The 24,049-nt window shown below is 49.0% G+C and overlaps 1 protein-coding gene across 8 annotated transcripts in view; it reads left to right on the top strand.

The window, feature by feature from the left end:
- The window catches only part of LOC149359420 (multidrug resistance protein mrp-7-like), an 81,148-nt gene extending 60,298 nt beyond the window's left edge, over positions 1 to 20,850 (top strand). For 4 of the 8 annotated variants that reach the window (XM_089571634.1, XM_089571635.1, XM_089571631.1 and 1 more), the window contains 11 exons: positions 125 to 309; positions 535 to 610; positions 1,898 to 2,108; positions 2,405 to 2,715; positions 5,327 to 5,659; positions 6,928 to 7,032; positions 8,683 to 8,859; positions 9,351 to 9,509; positions 10,895 to 11,061; positions 18,058 to 18,252; positions 20,196 to 20,850. In XM_089571634.1, the coding sequence (XP_089427760.1) occupies positions 125 to 309; positions 535 to 610; positions 1,898 to 2,108; positions 2,405 to 2,715; positions 5,327 to 5,659; positions 6,928 to 7,032; positions 8,683 to 8,859; positions 9,351 to 9,509; positions 10,895 to 11,061; positions 18,058 to 18,252; positions 20,196 to 20,355 (2,079 nt within the window). In that variant the 3' untranslated portion in view covers positions 20,356 to 20,850. The other 4 variants (XR_016288779.1, XM_089571632.1, XM_089571633.1 and 1 more) reach the window with 4 other exon arrangements.
- Positions 20,851 to 24,049: the final 3,199 nt, after the last annotated feature.

Genomic DNA, 24,049 nt, shown 5'->3' with positions numbered 1-24,049 from the left:
CGGTTACTGTACTTATTTTAAAAGCAGCTCGCATTGCAAACAACATTTTCTTCTCTCTGTCTATACCTTCCACGAAGACCTCTTTTTCTTAAAGGTTGTTGACCTACATGTTCGGCTTTTGCAGACTCGAATGCTGGTTACAAACAACACCCGGCTGCCTCTCTGTGTCGACCAGTGGGTGCTGATGCATGAGAAGACGACACTCTCATTTCGTGACCTGAGCGAAATGAAAGAACACCCTGGAGCGCCGGTGATGTTGTTCGAGGAAAAAAGCCCTTCGGGTTCGCCTAAAAGATGCAACAGCTTCAGGTGAGGCCATGGAAGAGTAGCATGCGTCATGAGCAAGACAGATGCTGAACTATTCTGAAATTTATAGTTTGTGCTTGTGTACGCGGTGCAAAAGCATCACGCATGCTTCCATAGCTATGGCCGGTGGAGTTCTTTTTCAAAAGATTCGAACAGCTCGGCTTTTGATAGAGGTAACAGGTTTTTTTTAAACATCAGAGTGTCAATAACTTCTAGTCTCCTTTTCAGGCACGAGGAACAGCTCTTGATGGAAGACGAAGAAGCACTGCGCGTGGTCAAGGAAGAAGGAATGACGACTAAAAAGGTCAGAAAGTTCGAAAGCTCAGCGTATTTTGATCGAAGGATGGAGTGGTTGGTTTTTTTCTCTTATGCTTCTACTCGCGAAAATGCCTACGGTCAGCTAACCAAGCTCAAGACGGTCCGTACGTGCTGAGGAAGCCCTTCAGTGGGTTCTTTACATGTACCATACTCCCACTCAGTTATGGTCTTGATTACAGCAAGGAATTGCAAGGCGCATACGCAGTGGTTCAGGAACGTTGAATGTAGGCATCGGTTTCAACACCAGGAGTGCATCGTCATGCGGCGCCCAGATGCAGTGTGGCACGGTTTGGAACTTGGAGGGGGTGCTTAGTCACTTTTGACCCTGATATTACAAGCTGAACTCGCTGTGGAGAAGAAAAAGTGTGTTGCTGACTATGAGAAGCTTTTGTTATAAGTGAAAATGAACTCGAAGTCTAAAGCCTTGGACAAGGTTAAACACAGTACTGTTGCAGTGACGCTCGGCTCATGCACAGAGTTTACCATCCATAGCATGGCGTCACATTGACGTATGGGTCTGTTAACCGCGGCGTTATGGATGAGCGGCAGCTCCTGATGACGTTTTGTACAATCCGGATAGCCAGTACATATAATAGTTTTAGAGGAATATCCAAGGCTGCTGAGGATGTTGTCGAGGAGGTGTCGTATAGGTAGACAGTACATTTGCGCTTGCCGCCAAATGCAGCATTCTCAACATTGAGCTGGGGAATGCAGAGCAGAAAATGACAAGAGTGGCGCACATATATCATTACCTTTGATATTAATGTCTCCTGGTGAGTGCTGTGTGAGGGGAGTAGATAACTGGCCATGCGGAAAGGGAGTGTGGAAACATAGCTTGGGAGGATGCATGGAAGAGGTCATTCCGTATGACGACGCAATTACCTGGCACCCACTGCGACGTAGGTGAGAGGGAAGCCGCGATGCCAGGTGGGGCTTTCCACAATTGAGTGGACGCTTCGCTGTCTTGAATAAGCCTTGAAGGATTTTGGTGATCCTCCCGAATGAGGGCATTCTAATGTAGGTGGGAGGGAACCACTCTCCGTGGTTGGTGTAAGTTTAGCAAACGCCTGATTTTGAAAGTCGGGAGTATGCTTTTGGTGATAAAACAAAACTTTCAAGCTTTCGCCTTTCGATAGCCAAAACAAATGGCGTTGATAAATGTAGTAAATCTTCTTCCTTTCCGCGAAGGCGGAAGCAAGTCAACACGGTCTGTACGACTTACAGGACGTGTCCGCCTCGCTCTTCCATCGCTTCATGCTTCTGTCTTTTGCAGGGATTTCTAGAGATCGTCGTCGCATACTTCAGATACTCGGGCGTGTGGGCACCGCTCGCATTGTTATGCTTTGCTGCCAGTGCCGTATTTGTGGCCGGTCAGCTGCTTTCCATCAAAGCGTGGGCTCTGATGCGCGTGGGCAGCACGACGGAAAGACGCAGTTCCGGCCAGGAAATTGTCCAATGGCTGGCTCTGTTCTGCACCGGAGATGGTGAGTAGGCTGTATCAGCCAACGAAGCCGAGGTTTAATGTCTGTATGTCTCAGGCGATGGGCTCCGAAGGCCGTTGTATTTCGGGGAGCATGCTTCACGGTTATCTTGCGGCAAACCTTAAGGAATATCGCATCGCAACGCTTGTATAACAAGAAAAGAAAAGATTTCAAGTGTGGACAGATAGTTATTGTGTAGACGCTATTTGTAAGCTGATGGTTATTCTGAAATCTTTTCTTTCGATTCTTGACATATTTATATTGTTCTGTTCGTTGAGTGTCGTTATGCAAACTCGCAGTTCTTCTCCGGCTTGTCGGAGGCGTCATGCTGGCCCGGTCAAATCGGCACCGCTCCCTGAAGCTTCACGCTAACATGCTGGAAAGAATCGCCGGCAGCCCACTCTCCTTCTTCGATGCGTCGCCGCGGGGCAGGATCTTCAATCGTTTCTCCGTGGACCTGGAAGTTAACGACAACCGTGTCTTTGTTCACTACAAGCAGCTTTTTCAGAATCTCTTGTTCATTGGGGCACGCCTCGCTGTTATAGGGGCCCAAGCACCCTTGGTGTTCGGACTCGCCTGCGGCACACAGATCGTCGTTTTTTTCGTAATGGTGAGTTTGGTGGTTAGCAGATGTTAGCTCGCTAGCCCCTCCAGCACTATGAGTATATATTAGTTTTAGGTGAGGAAAAGAAGTAAAATTACCATGAGATTACCTTTGGGATCGCTGACATGTGGAAAGCCATTGATGTACGTTTAATGCTGCGAGTAACGCGTAGACGTCTTTCGAGAGAGTTAGTTTTCATTAAGTGCGCGATGATCACTTGCATTAACGAGATGAATGCTAGAGGAATGCCGTAGAAAAGGAACGAAAACCCAGGAAGCATCCGTTTGGAAGCTGGTTGCATCAGAGATGTTAAATTCACCCCAAAATATTACAAAAAGTGTGTTTATGATACATGCATGCATATCGTTCAGGTTAATGCAAAAAAATGTGTTCAGTAAAGAATTACTGTGCACCGCGGAAGGAAACTAGAAAAACTAATTAAGTGCTTACCTGTCAGCTTGCCGCTGTTTTTGACTTGATAGTGCACAAAGTAAGACGAACAAAGCGTTTGGTAAGCAGCTCTCGTTTGCCTTTCCTGATCAATCACCTTTTCCTCTTCGCTAACAATATCTGCTGTTTTTTTTAATTTATAGTAGTTTCGCGATCATAGAAGCTTTATTTGAATTTTCGCGAACGTTGCACAGACTTAGAAACGCATATATGTCTGCTTTCAGAGGGTAGTTTTGTCCAATTGTTTTCAGCCATTCCAAGCGAAAAATGCTTATTCGCACAGCAGTAGTTCGACTTAAGCGGAGAAAAAATAAAGAGTTCTATAAATCGATAACTTGGAGAACAAGTGTTGAAGAGTAAACAGTAGAAACCGAGATCCGTTAGCAATTACGTGATGCCGCTGTGCCAGAATTGCACTGAGACGCATGTCAGCCCCATGCACATGAGCACGTCTGCATTATGAACTTGAAAGAAGTGGCAAAAGATGCCACGCATTCACCGACTGTGCTCTGACTTAAAAAGATACATAGAAGGTTCACAGCTCTCTTGAGAGCCATTCATCTTTACTGTGCAAATATGGGTTACTTAAAAAAAGAAGACAGTTGTTAGGGGGGGGGGGGGGGGGCAATGCGTGGTAACCTATGCGGAAGCAAAGATGTTCAACCCTGCAATGTCCGAAACTCCACTAGAGGATGTGGGGATCCACCCGGCTTGTCCACTGTGGTCGGCTTCCCCGCGATGCACCCTCTCTAGTTTGGTTAGTTACCTTAACTAACAAGAGAGGGCACTGGCGTCACAGCGCCACGGGCGCCACGGATAGCGTGATTGCTGCGCGCGCGGTGGAGGACGGCTCTTTGGCTCGGGAATTTGTCGCTTACGAACGTGTTGGCGCTACGCTCGCTCTCCGCCTTCGAGGCGAGGCCTCGTGGTGGGAACATGCTCCCGTAGCTCGTCCCGTCCGGCCTCGGAGTTTCCCTCTTGCCCTGGCGTGGGCGAATGTTTACTTCGATTGCTTAGTATGTTTTGTTGCTAGCTGGCATTATTGTTGAAGGAATAAATACCTTGTTTGCGTCAGCCAGAATATCGTTCTTTTTTAGAGCAAGGACCGCCGTGGACGTCTTGCGCTCGGTAACGTACGCTATCAAAGGGTGCCCCCCCCCCCCCCATACACACACACACTCTTAAAACCCCACTAGAAAGATGAAATGGATAGATGATCAGCGGAAGAGAACAGCCAAGTTCAAGACGCCGATGCGCGGCTTGAACACACATAAGAATAAGGAAACAAGGAAGGGGATGAGGGGCTCGTTGTAAATATGACAGAAGCCAACAGCCACAGAAACCAAAGGGCACAGGGGATTTTTTTTAAATAATTTATTTATTTTGTGGTGTTGATCAATTTAAATATGTCAAGCGATGACATTTAAATTGATCAACACCACAAAATAAATAAATTAATTAAAAAAAATCCCCTGTGCCCTTTGGTTTCTGTGGCTGTTGGCTTCTGTCATAAGAATAAGGAAGAGGACGTCTGCAGGCATACAAACAATGACAGAGATGCCTTTGTTAGCGGCAGTGGGGTGAATGTGAGAGGAGCAGTGAAATGCTTGACTGCTTTTAACGACAGTGGCAGCGGTGGTCATGGTGTTTTGCATGCACACGCGGAGACAGAAACGCAAAGCAAGGGATACAGAAAAATAAAAAACTAGAAAGAGCAGGAATAATAAAGGAAGTGTCCGTAACAGTTATCAAGCAGGTTTCGTAATTAGAAAGCATCCAATCTAGCACTCGTCTGGAATGCATGTAACATTCGGCTTTTGTAGCTTGCGTTGTTATGGTGATTGGTGGTGGTGAAAATATTTTAATGAAATAGTTTAGGAGGTTGTAGCGGCGGTTGGAGCTCTCAGTCGGGAACCACATTGGCGTAGGCTGCTATCCGGACTCTTTCCATGAGTTGCTTTTGAAGCATATTCTTTTCGCGCGTGCTTGACATGCGCGTGTTGTATGCGTGTTTTTCAGTGCGAAGTGTCTCTATCTTAGCAAGTGTGCAGGGCTGCCAACTAGCCAGACTTTTGAAAAGTCTGCTGCAGCTTCGTACCTGAAACAATGCTCTAATCATTGTTTTTCAACATTGACCTTTAGTATCTCGTCGGCCATGCTCTCGCAGTGGTACGTTCTGCCTGCGACAATGAGGGGACGCCTGTACGAGAGCACGACGTTGTCCAAAGTGCTGCAGCACCTGACCGAGACCTTGGACTCCGTATGCCTGATACGCTGCTACGGAGTCATGGACCGCTTCTGCTCCCGGTTCCGACGCCTGCACAGCGACTACTTACAGGCGTTCAACATGTTCACGTACTGCTTCGCATTCAGCCGCTTCATCATCACTCTCGGTGGCCTGCTGGTTGTTCTCTTAACGGTGGCCGTCGTGGTCGGGCCGGCGCACAACGATCCCGAGGCCGCAGCTGCCAGCGGAATCTCTCTGCTGTCGTCTATCACGGTAGGCTGCGAACATTTTTAGTGGTGTATGGCAGATATATAGAATGGATGTGGCCGCGAAATGTTGGTAATGGTTGCATGAAGCCTTCGCTAGCAGAGGGCAAAGCGCACGGGCCAGTGTGCCACGTGAACAACGTTGCAGCGAAGTAATACGTTTGCATAGAATAAAATCAAACCTGCTCGTCGTGTCGAAAGAAGTCTGTACAAATAATGCCTCCAGTGAAGTTTATTAGGCACAGTCAAATTTGTTAGGTAGGGCACACACGTTCTACACGGTTATGAAAGTACGTTTACTCTTGGGAAGCAAGCGCTCCTTAAGTGCTGTGTTCGGTACATACACAAACCTTAACCACCCTTTAGAAAGTGCGCTACCTTGCCACATTAGCCTGGCTTCGTTACTACTCATTCACAAGTGTAGTAAGAAATTGTCGTTTTCTTGCGTGAAATTCACGTGCGTGTGTGTGTGCGTGCGCGTGCGTGCGTGTGTGTGTGTGTGTTTGTGTGCGTGCGTGTGCGTGTGTGTGTGTGAATTTCACGCAAGAAAACAACGACACACACACACACAGGCACACACACGCACACGCACGCACACGCACAAGCACACGCACGCACACGCACACACACGCACACGCACACACACACACACACACACACACACACACACACACACACACACACACACACACACACACACACACACACAGACACACACACACACACACACACACACACACACACACGCACACGCAGAGATTATTCGTGAGCGGCGTAAAAAGTTAACTTCATAAAAAAAATTATACGATAGCTCTGCTCTCTGCCACATCACGCATGCGCGTTGTTTACTTTGGGATGGCGCTTCACGTTTAGGTTCACAGGTGACACATCATAGCTTAAGCTACTTCTGACAATGTTGGTCGCTTTGTTTGTGCGCGTTTCTTTAATACTTGAAATGAGGGGTGCTGTTAGCAGCGCGCTAATTCTGTGTCTCATCGAGGCTTTCCTTTCTATTAAAGAGTATCTCGGTGTCCTGAGGCTGTACAACGTTTTCCTGATTCATATCTTGCCCTTCTACTATTGTTGTCAATCGCCTGTGATTTCAGCTGCCAGCTAGCAAGAACTGCCTGTCGCCAGCTTGCTACCGCAGAACGGAATAAAGAATTAACGTAAAGCACGAAAATTAGCAAATACTAATCGCTGTGAAGTAGGTTACTAAGCCGAATGGTTTCAGGGTACCGGGGGCTAAGGCTTACTCTGCCGCTCTGTGTGCAGGTGCTGTTCGCCTTGACTGCGGTCTTCTTAAGCGGCTTTTGGACCGCACAGGGAGACGCTGCTTTCCATCGTGTTCTGGAATATACAGAACTGCCCTTGGAACAGGCAAGAAAGTGTGCAATGTTCTGACTTCTTTGGGCACAAAGCCAGAAGGTAGCCCGCGTAGTGTCGGCGTTACATAGATCATAGATCATAGATAGAACATAGAACATAGATCACACTGAATAGTATGTAAAGAAAATTATGTACACTCTTTGCCTCTTGCCCAGGCAGGTTCTTTTGGATTTCTTGATGCTGAGGTCGACTGTAATAGACAGGAGGAAGCGGTAATGGAACGGAAAAGTGCCCGACCTTTCTTCTTCGATCATGAGCCAAGCGAAAAAGGTTGTCTTCAAGGACGCCTTACAATCTAATATAATGTACGCAAGAGTTTGGTTTGGTTTATGATGTTTAACGTCCCAAAGCGACTAAGGCTATGAGGAACGCCGTATTGGAGGGCTCCTGAAATTTCGACCACCTGGGGTTCTTTAACGTGCACTGACATCGCACAGTACACGGGCCTCTAGAATTTCTCCTCCAAAGAAATTCAACCACCGCGGCCGGGATCGAACCCGCGTCTTTCGGGCCGGCAGCCGAGCACCATAACCACTGAGCCACCGCGACGCAAGAGTGCTCAAAGCTCAGCTTCTTACGTTTACTCTCTTGCATGCTGTATACACTCAATATCTTTAGTAGGGAGTTTAGTGCGTAGCTCATAGCTCATGTCACCATGGAAGTGTTGATTACTTTGATGTCCCCATCTTGGGTATGGTCGCAGTCACCTATTTGTGCCATTTTTACTGAAGCATGCCTAGTTACCGCAGGAAAATTAGTATATTGGTAAATTGGTTTTTGAGGAAAGGAAATGGCGTAGTATCTATCTCACATATCTCGGCTAAGGGAAGGGAGGAAGGTGGGAGTGAAAGAAGAAAGAGAGAAAGAGGTGCCGTAGTGGAGGTCTCCGGAATAATCTCGACCGCCTGGGGATCTTTAACGTGCACTGACATCGCACAGCATACGGGCGCCTTTTGCGTTCCGCCTCCATCGAAGCGCGGCCGCCGCGGTCGGGTTCGAACCCGGGTACTCCGGCTCGGTAGTTTCTGCAGATTCCATTAGGTTGTTTGCTTGCGGAGGGGATAGTGTTACCTTTGCTGTGATTCCCGGGGCATATTTTATATAGCTTATCTGAATTTTATTTTTTCTAGCGATCATTGAGAATTTTGCTCTACGAAGTGTTTATGATGAGTGCGTTTGCATTAGGTACATACGATTTGATTGTAATCCGCAAACCGCCTGTTGTCACGTCTTACTAATGTCGTAAGAGGCCGATGTTTGGCAGCAAACACCTCAACTTTCAATCCGAAAGCTGTTTGGTGTGCGCCATGTAGAAGGTGGAGTGCTTGATAAAAGTTGGCCATGTATGCATGAAGTGCTATCTCGAAGCTTTGCTTCCTGGATGATTCTGTCAAGTAGTTGGCGCTATTTTACAAGAATGTCAAGTTGTCGCACAAATTTTTCTACCGTTCAGTTGGCTTGAGATCATAATAGTGTTATCCTAATACGGTGATAAACACAGCTGTGCAGCGAGGGACGCCATATGTTGGCTGCGAAAAGGAATACTTCTGTCACATATGCGCAGAGTCTATTTAAAGCTATCAGCCATGTCAGAAGAAGGAAAAGGTCTCTTTGTATACATTATGCCACATTTGCATGCAGGCAGTCTCTGCGCAGCTCAAGGACCCCTTCAATGCTCGCCTGTTCCTTCATCCTTACGACGATTTGTGGCCATGCAAAGGTGTCGTAAGGTTTGACCACTTCTCCGCATCGTATCGACCTGGGATTGCTGAGGACACCCTGAAAGACGTTTCCTTTGAAGCACACGCGGGACAAAAGGTACACGCGAGCGTGGCTGTAGCAACGTAGTAGTGAACTTGTCGACAATGAAACACCTTAATCTAGCACGTTTGCAAGCGCTTGTAGGAAAAAAAGGATCGTTTTAGGTGGAGACCGTTTTATTTTAACCTGAATAGTGTTTCTGTCAGCTTCTGATTTAAGAACGCAAGTAAAGCAATATAAAACCGCTGCAGATAAGCATGAAGAAGTGAGACGTGGAGGAGCAACAAATTTATTGCCTAAATTAGTGCTGCAGACAATCATATCTAAATACTACATAAAAGTACACCGGTTGAATCACTGACAACGCCAGCCGCAGCCGTATGATCGGTAATGAACTCTTGTTTTCATTGCCACAGGCGGAGAAATAATTACAGAGCTTGCAAAGCATGACACATAGCTTGTGGAACTCGCAGGCAAGCTTGCAAGTGTTCAAGGTTTACGTCTTTGTGTACGCTAATTAGAGTGTCTGATTTTTCTCAACTTTACAGTTGGCTGTCGTGGGGAGGACTGGTGCAGGAAAATCTTCACTGGTGTTAGCCCTGCTCCGCATGATAGAGCGAACATCTGGATCCATCACTATTGACGGAGTCGACATATGTACTGTTCCTCTGAATCGTCTGCGTTCTGCTATCAGTGTCATACCTCAGGTAATGGCAAAACTGTGAGACATAAAACTTCTTTAAAAAGAAATTGCAGTGCAGATGCTCGCTTGTAAAAAGTGAAGCTCTGGTTGTACGCAATCAATAGGAAATAAATATTTATGAACAAATCTGTTTAAGCAGCATGCCCTGAGCATGATTGCACTTCACAGCTTCGTCAATCACATTATCGCCATTCATAACAACGTTGCGGCCTCTCCTAGGCGCATATTTGTTACGCACACTTATGTCGTAGATTTATGGAAATGACCTTACGGTTCAGAGTGAGTAGCACGCCAGCAGCACAGTTATATTGCTTTAGAGACCGACAATTCAAGGCCGCTGAGAATGTTTCCCGAGGGACGACTTACATAGGTGTGCTTCTCGCGTTTTATTGTCGCATAGTGGAACAATGGCGCCGCTTATGCTCCGGCAGCCTCACACTACAAAGCTGAAACGACAGACCCACAGCAGGAGGTGTATGCTGCATGCACTTGCACACTGTCTGGCAGCTGTTCTTAAACGTTTTATATATTCTATACCTCCTGCTTCCGGTGACACCTGGCTTACTCAAATTGTTACAGCAAAGCCTGCTAGCGAAGTTAAAAAATAGATTTCTTGAGTTATAAAAGGTGTTTTTACGCCATAGTATTGTCTCCTCTGGCGCACATCACAATGCATCTAAGGTGTCTTATCTAGCAAAACCTAACATTACAAGCCTTCGCAGCAATATCTTTTTAACTACTGCAACTCGTTGCTTCATTTCAATTAGAGCTCCCTATAGCTTACTCGTAGGTTGCAATAACAGTTTTTAGATTTTCGAAAAGGTGACTCTTGTCAGCGCCGTAAGGAAGAAATTCTGGCTCCCCGGGCGCTTGAAAGCAAAAGCAAGCTAGGCGTTTTACGCTGCCAAATCCACAGGCGCCCATCACTCGGGGGCCTGCGTGCCATGTGCAATCTTTCGTAGCGCCCAGGCGAGAGCGGAGCCATCTTGATTCCATCGAAATGGTGCCGCCGATGTCGTACGTAATGTCAGCTATGGAACTGATGACCAGCAATGGTGCGTCTATTCGCTTCATCTAGCGCAACAAGGTTTAGACCACTGTGAGTGGGGAATGAAACATTCATTCTTAGTTTCTTTTTGCCTATCCGGCTTCATAACATCAAAACAATTATTTATTAGTTAGTCCTGTTTATTGGCGTTCACACCAATAGTTCCAGTGAACATTAGAGTGTTACGAACGTACGTATTAGCGCACTTTTATATTTTTTAGGCGTTGTACTGGGCGCCTGTAAACGCTGCTGCAGTAAACAGGTAATTTTGTGCCTCCGTTATTGTCCCAACTCTTATTTCGAAAGTAAACAGCAGTGAAATTTTTCTCAACTGTGCCTAGGACCCCTCCATGTTCACTGGCACACTTCGCGAAAACTTGGATCCCCAAGGCTGCTTCTCAGACGAGGAGCTGTGGGGAGTTCTTCGCAGCGTGCACATGAGCGACTTCTTCGAAAACATCCCGGAAGCTCTGTCGTTCGCCATATCTGAGAAAGGAGGAAACCTGAGGTGAGTGTCTTAATGTTCTCACACGAAAAGATGAGGTTCAAATCTCAGGCAGTGAGGTTGAGCTGTGGATTTGACTTTCAGGGCTGGTCGTTTAAGGCATACGGGGTAATTTCATGAGGAAATTTTCGCTACCATATAATTATTTAAAATTTAACCCCCAATCACTACTTGGACGTATGTTCCCACAGTCCAGCAATTGCAAACAGCTACGAATATGTGCGGTAAATCCTGCGCACTCTTCTACCATCATTAATGAACGAGTTTTTACTAGAAGATTGAAGGCAGTCTTTTTGCGAAAGTGATTACCTCTGGGAGCAACGCTAACTTGAAAGCAACAAATAGCGTTGGGTAGATTCCCGAAGAAACCGCGTTCTTATTGTACTCTTATTTTATTTTTCTTCGACAGCTCAGTGTCCTCTCAAATGCCTCTTTACATTTTTTTTGTGTATTTTGAACAATTCTATCAGTTAATGTAATGCCATTGTGTATTCTGTGTTTATATGCACAGTTCTTTTGGATCAGGAATTAGATTTTTTCATCACATTCTTAATTCTAGTCAGAATCTTCAGGTTGTCTACAAGAGTAGACAACCCGACTCGGGGCCAAGGCCTCGTCAGGCTCTTAGCCTTTAGCCTTGGCCTCCTCTTAGACACTGTCTGAGGAACAAATAAAGGAAAAAAAAAGGAAGAAAAAAGTCAAAGTGCGAGAAATTTTCTTTTCTGCACCAAACAACCCTTATGAAACACCAGTAGCCCGAAACTAAAGCTTAAAGAAATATATTTTGTTGTGTAAAAAAATAATTGCATGAAATTATTCTTAAGCTCGTAAGAGTTAATAAGTGGTTGAATAGCCATTAACGATTTATTATTGTGTATAGATTAATGAACAGTCCAGCGTTGCACTGATGGGGAGCAGAGTATGTCTCCTTATGAACTGTATTCCATAATTTGAGCAGCTGGCTTCGCATTGATGAAGTACAAATTGCAAAACAAGCGTAAAATAAGGTATCTTGTCTAGTTCAGTTTTTAAGGCACGCTATCATAAACTTACACAGGGGAGCCAGTAGTAGTAGTAGTAGTAAAAGACTTTTAATCGACCATAATTTACAGGCCGAGCATTTCGACCGCCTGGGCGACCAGAAGCCGCTGTTCTTCTTCCCCTTCAGCGCCAAGCCAGTCGAGCCAGGTGGTGATGGATAGAGAGGGTGGGGGGAAGGAACCCGACTGCTGAGCAGCCGGGCAATAGAATAGGCAATGGGCCAGGTCCGCATAGATACAGGGGCAGTTGGGACAGGAAGGGTCCGATCGATAGCGATAGAGGAAGAGGCGGGACGGGGTGATAACTGCATTCATCTGAATGTGCCGAAGAAGGCGAGACTCCGGCACCGTGAGTGATGGATGAGGGGGAGGGTAAAGGCGTTTGTCGAGGCGGAGCTCTAGGTAGACCTCTTTTATGGTGCGGCGAAGGGTGAGTCTCCCACCGTCCTCCGAGGGCTTGGGCCAGGGGATCAACGGTGCCCGGAAAAGTGTGTCGCGGGCGAGCTGATGGGCCAGCTCATTGCCGTCAATCCCTGAATGCCCAGGGACCCAGCGGAGGAAAACGATGGAAGGCTGCAGTGCGGAGACCGCTCGTTCGACCTCCTGTTGGAGAGAAGGGGTCAGGGTGCGTTTCTGTATGTGGTGTATAGCGGCTTGTGAGTCCGAATAGACTGTGTACTCTTGGAGAGAGGAAAGGAGGGAAAATGACTGGAGGGCATGCGCAATGGCGAGGACCTCGAGGGACAATGCGTCTGGAGGGTGTAGATACGGCCCGCTGGTGTGGGTTTCAGGAGCAGGGAGGTGTGGATGGTACAGGGCGTAGCCGCAGGAACCTCGAGGAGCCACGAAGGAGGCATCCGTGTAAGCTACACCCTGGGTATCAAAGAGAGGGGAATGGTGCTGTGCGGCCGCATGACGACGTCCGGCGTGCAGGACGGGGGACATGTTGGTCGGGAGGGGAAGGATACGAAGATTGGGGGCGGGGGTGGGAATAGGAGAGGTAAACGGGGAGATTGGAATGGGCGAGATACCCGCTTGAGTCAATAACCACTGACCCTGACGGGTAAGGGAAAGCCGGGCAAGCTGCGAGTCACGATGGAGACTGAGAAGAGAACGAAGAGGATGGAAGAGGCCTGTGGCAAAGAGCTTAGTGGTAGAGGTAGTGATAGGGAGGTTGAGAGCTGCCTTGTAGAGGCCCACAAGGGCAGTCTCGAGAGCGTTAAGTTGAGTCTGAGTGAAGGAAGCGTAGGGTGCAAAGTACAAGACCTTGTTGAGGGCCAGCGCGTGGGCAACTTGGCACGCGTGAGCCTCGTGGAGACCTGAGCGTCGAGTGACCACGCGCCGCAGGAGGTGAGTTACAGAGTGGCAGGTGGTGACAGCGCGGTGAAGGGATTGCACATTCTTAGCCGCATGCAAAGGGAAGCCAAGAACTTTGCACTGTGTGACGACAGGAATGGGAGAGCCAGAAAGGTGGAGAGAGACGAAGTGGTTGTGTGAGCGCTGGTAGGAGGAATGGTTGAGAAGGAGAAGCTCGGATTTCTCAGGAGCAGGAGAGAGGCCAGCGGTGGTGAGAAAGGAGTCGATGAGATCTAGGCCACGTTGCAGGGTGTCCTGTACGTGACCGGGAGAGCCAGATGAACACCAGAGAGTGATGTCATCGGCGTAAAATATATGATGCAGGTCGGGAATTTCAGCTAGCAGGGAGGCGAGAGGGGCCATAGCAAGATTGAAAAGGGTAGGAGAGAGAACAGCACCTTGAGGAGTGCCTCGGGTGAGGTTGTGGGGGTCGGACAGATAGGTGTCGACTCGAAAGCGAGCGACACGTTTAGAGAGGAATGAGCGGATATAACAGTACATGCGGGAGCCACAGTCTAGGGAGGCGAGTTGGGAAAGGATGTGGTCGTGGCAAACACCGTCGAAGGCCTTGCGAACATCGACGGTCACAAGTGCGTGAATTTGAGTGGGGGTAGGTGACAGAAACGTGTGCTGGAGAACCAGAAACATGTCCTGTGCACAGACGTGGCGTCGGAAGCCGATGAGGGAATGAGGGAAGAACTCCCTCGTCTCGAGAAAATTAGAGAGGCGAGTCAGGGCCATTCGCTCAAGGGTCTTACCAACACATGATGTCAGGGAGATTGGGCGGAGGTTAGAGAGAGAGGGAGGCTTGCCCGGCTTTGGAATCATAGAAATGAGGGAGGAGGTCCAGGAGCTGGGCAGGCAGCCGCTGTCCCATGCATCATTGTAGGTTTTAAGGAGGAATTCTTTGGCGCAGTCAGGAAGGTTGCGAAGTGTGGTGTATGTAATGACATCCTCACCGGGAGCCGAGCGTGTAGCATTAGCAGCCAGAGCCGATTCGAGCTCCCGGAGAGTGAAGGATTGGTCCAGATCGGGGTTAGGTCCACCGCAGTACACCGGGTAGGAGGGTGCCAGAGGGGGCGGGAGATAGAGAGAGGCGAGCTGATCAAAAACTACGGAGGGAGTTCCTTGAGTGAGGGCTTTAGCTAGAGTGGGAGCAAGGGCAGGCTTAGTGCCAAGGAGGGATTTGAAGAGAGACCATGTGGATCGCGAGTGCAATGCAGAGTCAAGACGGTCACAAAGAGCACTCCAACGAGAGTGCTCGAGGGAGGCGCAGTGGGCGACGATCTCGGCCCGCAAAGCAGTGATCCGGGAGGAAAGTTGGGCATTGTGTGGTTGGGAGCGAAAGGAGCGTTGAAGACGTTTACGGCGACGCCATAAACGGAGAAGGTGAGGATCTGGGTCTTGGATTGGGTAACGAGAGCGAACGCGACGGCTACTGGACGTGAGCGCTGCAGAGATGCGCGACGTCCAGTCGTCGTAGGATTGAAAGGAGTCGGAGGCGAGATTAGTGCGAAAAGCATGCCAGTCAGTGTGAATAATCGGATGACAGCGAGGGATGTGGGAGAGAGAGGTGGTGATATGGATGAGAAAGTGGTCACTTAGAAGAGTTTCGGCTGTCACCTGCCAGTGAAAGGAAAGTGAACCCCGAGAGAAAGTGAGGTCGGGTGTCGTAGGGCGTTGTGAGGCAGTGCCTGCTCGAGTAGGAGAGCCAGGAGTATTAAGAAGGGTGAGGTGGCGTTCCTGGGCCAGACAATGGAGGAGGCGGCCGGGTTTGAGGGTTTGTGGGTAGCCCCAGAGTGTGTGAGGGGCATTAAAGTCACCACCAAAGAGGATATGGGAGGTAGAAGAAAGAGAGTGAAGGAATTTGCCCAGAGCAGAGAATAAAGAGGAAGTGACAGGGGGGTTGTAAAAAGACAAAAGGACGAGTGAGATGCGGGAAGAAGGGTGGTAATAAACCACACCAACTAAATATTTAAGGAGGGTGGAGGGGATGTCAATTTGCTCTACGAGCACGTCACTGCGTACATAAATAGACGCAAGTGGTGTGGCCGTAGTGGCATGGTAGGCGCGGTAGCCTGGGACATTGCGGGCCGTCCGGGTCTCCTGGAGAAGGAGAAAATGAGGTAGGGAGGGGCGGGTGAGTAGATACTGGTGGAGGGGGGTCTTATTGTGGCAAAGATTTCGGCAGTTCCACTGCACAATCTCGAGGTCCTCGCCAAACGCCATTATGATAGTGGAGAGGAACGCGATGGTACGCGTTCCTTCTTTTTTGCGTGGGGCAGTGACTCATGGACGGATTGGAGCATAGATGCGAAGGATTCCAATTGCTTTGATTGTGCTTGGAGGGTGGTAAGGATCTGGAGAACCGAAGTTTCCAGCTGAACCAAGCGAGTGTGATGTGCCTGTGTGGTGGTTTCTACAAGGTCAGCCAAAGGGGCGACCTGGGCGCTGGAGGAAGGAGTGGTGAACGTGGCAAGATGCTCATTTAGCTTGCTAAGCTGGGAGGTAAGAGAGGAGGTGGTTGTCTGGAGGGTTTGAGTCAAGGCATGTATCTGCTGTTGTAGATCGTGGGAAATGCGCTGCTGCTCTCGCTGCTGGCGTTCCAGCATTGCGAGCCGGAGGTCGAAGGAGCGGCTCTCGTCAGTCAAGGATGGAGAGGGTGGTGTAGTGGAAGAGAGGGACGCTGGCACCGAGGATCCTTTAACTATGGCGGCGTAGGAGCCTGGTGGTGACGTGATCGGAGATGATGGAGATTCATGATTAGAGGAGGAGGAGGAGGAGGAGGAGGCGGGGGAGGGGGGAGGGTTGGTGGGTTGAGTGGCCCGGCGCAAAGCTAGGCGTCGGAGGTATGCAGCTTTAGCACACTCGCGTTGCTTAGCAAGGATGAAGGGGCAAGTGGGGTCGAGGGAGGGGTGGGTGTTCACCTGGCAATGAACGCACCAGGGCTGGGCACACACATGAGCGGAAGGGTCAGCGGGTAGAGGAGCAGCACAGCGACGGCACTTGGCCGGAACGCTGTGCTGGGTGCATTGGTGGGCGCGATGGCCTAGAGTGAGACAACGGGTGCAGGTGGGAGGCTTAGGTTTATGAGGACGGCACCGGAAGGCAACGCGTTTGAAATAAACAAAGTGGGGGATGACGGTGCCAGCGAACGTTATGAGCACTGATTGAGTGGATCCCATCATGCGAGCAGCGAGAATATCTGTTTTGAAAGATTCCAGGTCATGCATGAGGTCATCAGGAGTGAAGTGGCCCCCGACGTTATGGATGACGCCGAGGCATGAGATGGGAGGATGGGGGGTGTAAGTTTTGATGGTGACAGGCTTACCATGAAGCTGAAGATGCGTGACAGAGAGTAGGAGGTGGGCGGTGAGAGGAGAATGAGTCTTTAGAAACACAAGGCTTTCTGCTGGCTTGGCCTGAAGGGTGATGTCGGCACTGGTCTTCGAGGAAAGTTGTGCAGCGGAGGCGACTGCGGCGAGTACGTCGTAGAGAGGTAGCTTGGGGGTGAGGGTTCCAGGGGGAAGCTGGATGGCAACTGTGATGAGCTCGGCGCGGGGTCGGGCTGCGGTGGCAGGCTTACGGTTGGCACCGATGGTGGTCCAGCCGATTTCCTGGGAAGGAGTGTCGTCTGCCGGGGACGTCGTAAGGTCCATGTCTGAGTCCTCAGCCGGAGTCTCAGGGGAGCCATGAACAGCATTGGATGGCAGATGTGCGTAGGCATACAGAAGTGCCGAGACGTTCTAGTGTGCTTACAATGAGAAAACTGTGCAGAAACTGGCAGTGAAGTGTTCGGTGAATGAATACATATTTATTAACAGCGGACTTGTAGATTTACTGTGTTAATAGTATAGACCTCTTACGCCGTAAAAGCTGTGGTTCCAGCGCTCCTAGTTTATCGGGTTACCCTCCGGGCCCGCCGGGTGTCTCCCTCGCACAACCATCCAGTAAAATGCGTCTGAACTTACAAGCCTCTACCAATAGCCCCCTTGACAACGCTGGGGCCACACGTCCTCACAGATGCCACGGGAAAAGTGCACATGAAGGTCGCTTATTAGAGAACGCATTTTAGTCAATCAACTATGGAAGTGACGCTACGACAGCTATTAAGCGATGGCTATATTGACTACTCCTCGGGCTTTCGAGTCGGGTACAACAAGAAAAAACGGCAATACCCACAAAGGTAGCGCCACAAACTACTGAGAGAAGATGGGCAGAGAGATGGAGATGGGAGGTAGCGTGTTCCGACGCAGCAACTATTGAAGGCGACCGCAGTATCCCTAGCGGGCACTCCGCGAACCACCGGGTAATAACAGGCGAAGGGCTTTGCGCGACATTTACTGCGCCTTTTGTTTTCTCATAACCTTTTGCTGCTTACAATAATAAAAGCGCCCCAGCCCCAGTGCCTGAGCGCGCAGTTGATAAGTGGGTTGCAAAATGCTGCACATTCCGGCCACACTATCACAGTAAGGCCACGCAAGGCACGATCTCCCATCGAAAAGCAGCTGTTCAGGAGATTTCTAAAGCTATTGCTGCAGTTTTGTACATATCGCGTGGGTGTACATACTTTTTAACTATATTTTTTGATGACCTTTCACAGTGCCGGTCAGTGCCAGTTGGTGGCGCTCGCTCGCGCGCTCTTGAGAGCGACGAAGATCCTGGTTTTGGACGAGGCCACATCTCAGATGGATGCGGACACGGAGCAGAGGGTGCAGGCCACCCTGAGAGAAAGCTTCGCGCACTGCACCGTCATCACAATAGCTCATCGCATAGACACAATACTCGACTATGACAGGTGAGCCAAATTGCTATTGCTAATGAAATAGAGAAAAAATGTGTATGACGTGAAATTGTCCTGCAGGTACCTGATGAAGAATATACTCCATGTAGTAAAAGTTTGGAGTACGTGGCATGAAGACGACGTATGTTGACAGTTCCCACGGTAGTCCGACACACTATATTCACGTGATTTAGTTTATTTTTTCAAGATTCTGTTCAAGGAAATAAACTGAGCGTCATATAGTAATTCTTCACGCTATGTTTTCTGGTGCACATTCCAATGAGACGGGGTTGTCGACCGGCGTTTATCACGAAAGATAGGATCATAGTTTGCGCTTATTGCTGGAAAAGACTTATAATATGACCATGAGATCAGAAGCTGAACACTTATACCTTGCAAAGCAGCTGTTAGATGAATTCAGAGGACAAATTCTTCATGGCGTTAGCAAAGCTTGCAGCAATATCGGTAACTGCACCTACGGGGAGATGCGGTATTGCGTTTTCAGCGTGCCTAAATTATTTTCTGTCGGCACAAAGCGATGACAAAAGGCCGGCCTATTTTTTGTGAACGGTTTCAGAGTGGCCGCTAAATTTCTTCGCTTTGATATCTGGATACTGACAACGGCGCATTGTAGTTTTATGAACTACCACTGCTTGAAAGGTATTTTCTGTCGAACGCTGTTACGCAAAATGGCAGCCATTCTCACTGGAGCCATGCAATTCGGAAAATCTAGGGCCCACGTTGGATGGTAAGTCTGTTGCCCTACAGGTGTCCAGAAATAGCTGGACGAGCTTTCGGCTGATGTTGTCCACGTAGAGCCATAAGCAGCTAAGGTCACGTGCGTTCAGAACTATTTGTAGATCTCTGTTACCATCATGTCCGCGTGTGTCTGTAAGCCGTTGGCGGTAGATGAGCTGTGAATAAGGTGTGCGAACTCTGTATTCAATGGCTGTTTAATGACCACCTGAGTTCAGAAATTGTTGAGCCTGTTCATTGATGAAGGTGTCCATGCAAAGCTATAACCTATAAGGGTCAAGTAGGTCGATAAATAGCGCCATATCTCATGTGTTCTATGCAGCTCTACAAGGCGTAAGAGCAATTCTGGCAGCGAAATAGTGTCCCAGCTTTGTGATCATGGGATACATATAGGGCTGTCAGCTGTTAAGCCTATGTGCGCTCATAAAAAAAAAATGTGCCTGCTTTGTGATTACGTGGCACAAGTAGGGCTGTAAGCCGTGGGAAATAGGTGTGCCTTCACTGTGATCGTGGTACTCATGCAAGCTTATAAAGCCGTAAGGGCGAGGTAAGTGGTCTAGTACTAGAGCCATTATTATGACTATGTGGTCCATGTAGGGCTGTGCGCTGTAAGGATCATGTGGGTTGAAAAACAGGTGTATTATCTCTCGGACTGTGTGGACAGTGAGGGCCACTTGGGTTGGGTAATAGTGCGATCAAGATGATCATTCATGTGTCCATGTAAGTCTATAAGGGGCAGTAGTTGTGTGGTCTAAGAACTGAATGCTCTCGAAGATGTGCTATCTGTAGGGACGTGGTCTAAAAGCGCTTCAGAGTGGGCGCCGACGTGGTGGTCGTGTTGTGAATATTATTGCCACTATTCAGTACCTGAAGACGGCCATAATTCTGGAACTTGCTTGTGCGTGATTAGTCGTGTTTCAATCAACAAAGCGCAAAAAAGAATTTTCACCTTTGTTATGTGCGACTCGAAGAACAACAATCAGCGCCTTTACCGGAACGTTGAATTTGTTTGCTTTTACGCGCCAACAGTTGCTGCCTTTTTTCCTGATGCAGTATCAACAAGGTTATCGCCGAAAGTTCGAATAATTTCTCAGCGTTCGCTGCACTGCATGCGACGGCAAGCCTCTTGTTTTGTACATGTTCTTACAGTACTGCCGTTTCGTATGTGTGAATCAGAAGTGACTTTTCCTGTTGCCTTTCAGGGTGGTGGTTATGGGCGACGGCCGAGTGCTGGAGAACGGTGGCGTGACAGATCTGCTGGCAGATTCAAGTTCCGTATTTCGCAGTATCGTGCTTGGTGCTGGCATCGACGCAGATATGAAATGTCTTGAGCTGCTTAAAAGCAAAGCTGCTTCCGAATGACCATTTTCGCTATCTAAGTCTATTCCTGCTCGCAAGAACAAATGATGAAGCCGTTCTGATGTTGGAACAAGAAGATATCGCAACTAAGTAAGGTGCTTTACAAAAACAACGAACTTCGTGAAAGGTACCTTGCTGAACGGAAAGATCTTATTGTGTCGTTGTGGTGACGACACGCAAAAAAAAAACGAAGTCGTAAGCTGCAAGCTATTTATAGGGCGGACCTTTACACATAAAATAAATTAACTGACAGCGAAAATAGCAGCAAATGCGCTCAACGCTAATCGGGATAAGAATTTCGGGTGATTCGCGGAGCGTTGAATACAAGTTCAACACTGAACTTTCAAGATGAGGAGCCTAAAGCACCAACCACCATCATGAATATCACATAAACTGCATGGTCGTCATTCCTCCTGGAAAGTTCTCATCGCTTCACGCGTAGGAAATGAAATGATAAGGGCATGTTTCTGCTACGGCAAATAAAAAACATAAATCAATTGCCCAGTCGTTACTCTCTGCTCTGTAACGCAAGCAATATGTAGGGTAGAGCACAGCCTCGTTATACGCCCATACGCTCAAAACATGGCGGCTTGTGCTGTGGAACCATCGAAAATTTCGAATTGAGTAGGCAACTAAACCTTTACGTCATAATTAAGAGCAAAAAGAAAAGCGCGATGTCGTAGTCTTGTGTTATTTGGCGTGAAAAATAAATCCTCGAACATTTTGAGGTTCAGTGCGACACATGAAACCAAGGTGAAGGAAGAAGTCATGACGAGGGCTTACTATCAAGCTGTTTTAAGATAGTAAATTCTTGTTGCATCCTTTTCCTTCGTCTTCGCCGAGTGTGTCGCTATGAACTTCAAGGTATTAGCATGCCAACAGGCTGATCTATTTGTGTTAATGTTTGACCACTAATTTTCGCGCTTTAGTTACACTGCCTCTGCCTGTAACTGGCGTTGCTGACACTTCGTCCTAGACAGCGTTCGAGCCCCGCCTTTACGACTCATATCAGTTAGCCTTGCGTGACGCGCTAAACAGGGCAGACGCTATCGCTGTGCTGAGGCCTGTGTTACCAGGAACGAGTCATGGCTTCCAAAGGCTTTTTTTTTTTGCTTGCCGAACAGCGACGGAGGTTGGGCTTCGGCGACGGCGTCGATGGGCCGTATACGGCCAAAGCGTCAAACGAAGCCTCTGGCAGCTGCTTTCGGCACCCACGCGCAGCGGTAGCGTGCAGCTGGCGGTGACGGTCGGTATGGGCCCGACGCCGATTAGCCATATTTCGGCAGCGCGTACAGCGGGATCTTCCCTGGGCCGACGCTGAGAACCTGGGGTACCACCCTGATCGGCAGTGGCTACAGTCCCCTGTCTTCCCCTAGAGCCTGCTATATGTCAGTGGTACAGGCAGAGGCATTTTATTTTTTATGCGAAGCATCCTTTAACTACCACAGCCAGATTTGGCGATGTATCTGTCCACAATGCGGGCGCGAACAGGGCGGCCGGCCAGTGGGAGCACCGGTGCGCGCCCTCTTAAGGAGAACAGTGAGCCAAGGCACTCAGTCTCAGTAAAGCGAGAAAAAAAGGCCTGATGGATCTTTGCAAGCCACCACCACAGGGCTGCCGTAGCAGCGTCTTACAAAGGAATGATGAAATAGGGACTCAAATCACCGGGTTCATTCAATAAAAGTTTCAAAAACAACAATCCACAGAACAGAAACTCCGCACAACAAAACGTCGGCGTGCAACCGTCTACCACCGGTGATACGAAGCGAACCGGACGATGCGCCTTTAACAGATGCATGAAGCCACCCGGCGGCTGTTCGCTCTCGTAATAGCCCAAGTACGTGAGGCAATGCTCGAAATTGCACATGTAGTTACGTGACATCATGTTCAATAAAAACTGTTTTCTGCCGACACCTATGCTTACTTTGCGAAAAAATTCATCCAAGTGCAAAGAATCGTGCTAGAGTGGTTACAAGACGAAGAACAAAAATAACGCCCATTTATTATTAGATTTGGTGGAAGGCAGGTGGCTCCTTCATGGCAACATTGTATCCTGGCAGGCGATATGTTGTTGTGTGGGTCGAAGCTAAAAGCTGGAATTGAGGGGAAGGTTTTTAGGCAGAAGCAGCCACGTCGCAAGTTGCTCGAGCACGAAATAGCGGTGAACAACGGAGGATGCAGGGACTGAAGTTTTAACGCGACACATTAGAGCGAACGTTCGGAGTGTATGGGTTGTCACGGGCAGGTCTAGGTCCTCGGACCCCGGCTCGGAAATCTGCTGCTTATGTGATGGGGAGGAGGTTCTAGGAGAGGAGTTTACAAGCGATTGATATTACATATATAGAGGAGTACATGAGATAGAAGTAGAGATCAGAGGGTTCTTTTTCACATGCCATCCGGCTGCTAAAATACGATTGGTCGTCCGTATATCCCTAGCTGGGGAAACTGCACTAAATCAGTGTCTAGTCAAGTGGTCACTCTTGATCACTTCGAGAGCCGCCCACCGCAGACGACGGTACCGTCGCCGTCTCGCAGTTGGTTCCGGTGGTGAAGGCCTGCACTTGCGATGGCGATGTCGACTGTGTAGCCTTCTATGAACACCGGTGGTGGCGGAGATGCAGCACCATGAACTGCAGCCCTGGATACATCGGTCGGTAATCAGGACAAACTGGAAGCTCTGCACCCAGCAAGGCCACCAACTCGAGTCCCGGCGCATCGTAGAAAGGGAAGGGGATGGCTAACGCTGTTAGACATCTCAAGGAAGAGGAAGGGGTCGTTTCTAGCCAGGTCGGTCCACGGCGGGAAAGAGGCGATACCCTCATTTAGCCGCCGTCGTTCCGACCGGGGGAGAAGGGTTCTTCTCCCAACGATGCGATTAGCCCCAAGCGGCGACGCAACGCAGCATTCGCCTCGCCAAGACTGCTGGCCGGCGAGCCCTTTCTCACGTGGATAAGGGTAAATTCTTCCGTCGGCGATGGGGGTGGAAAACATTTATGTACGGATACACTTAAAGAGGTTATGCATGAGCTGACCCAGAGGGGGCCAGCCCTTACAAGTATTAGGTGGACGTCCCTAGTTCGGGACCCCAGTGGCGTCGGCCGCCGTCCGGGCTCGCGCGACCAAGGCCCGTTGGGCCTGCACGTCAGAGCAGCCGAGCAGGGTCTTCTCCCAGTCCTCCTGGGTTGGGTTGGGGTGAGGGGGGATAGCTGGGTTGGAGGGGCAGGCCCACACCATGTGGTAGATGTCCGAAGACTTCTCCGCACAGTGCGTACAGCTGCCCGAGAAAGAAGGGTCAAAGTGTTTCAGAGCGGTCGGGAAGAGCAAAGTATTAGTATACAGGCGAAGCAGAAGCCGCTCCTCCGCCTTTGAGAGACCTTTACACGGGCGGGGATAAAGACCGTGGCCAGATTGATTGAACATGCGCAGTGAGCACAATACTGGAACGAGCGTCGTCATATGGCTCTTCTGCTTCGTGCGAAGCAGACACCGGGAAGAAAGTTTTATGGCTGGGCTCTGGGAAGGTTTGTTTCGTGTTTTATCTGCTCTGAGTTTGTGGCTCTGGATTGTTGCAGACGCATAACGTTCCAAGCACGACGCAAGGCCCCAGTTGCCTTTGAGGGTAGCACCTCGAAAGCGTCTGTTTTAACTACATCACTGTGCCGATATCGAGGGTTCTCCTCAGTATGCTTCAATGATA

Source organism: Amblyomma mixtum, chromosome 2 (genome assembly GCF_055824585.1).
Source record: "Amblyomma mixtum isolate Tamu chromosome 2, ASM5582458v1, whole genome shotgun sequence".
In the NCBI taxonomy this organism is placed as follows: Eukaryota; Metazoa; Arthropoda; class Arachnida; order Ixodida; family Ixodidae; genus Amblyomma; species Amblyomma mixtum.
This window is presented reverse-complemented; position numbering and strand designations above follow the sequence as displayed.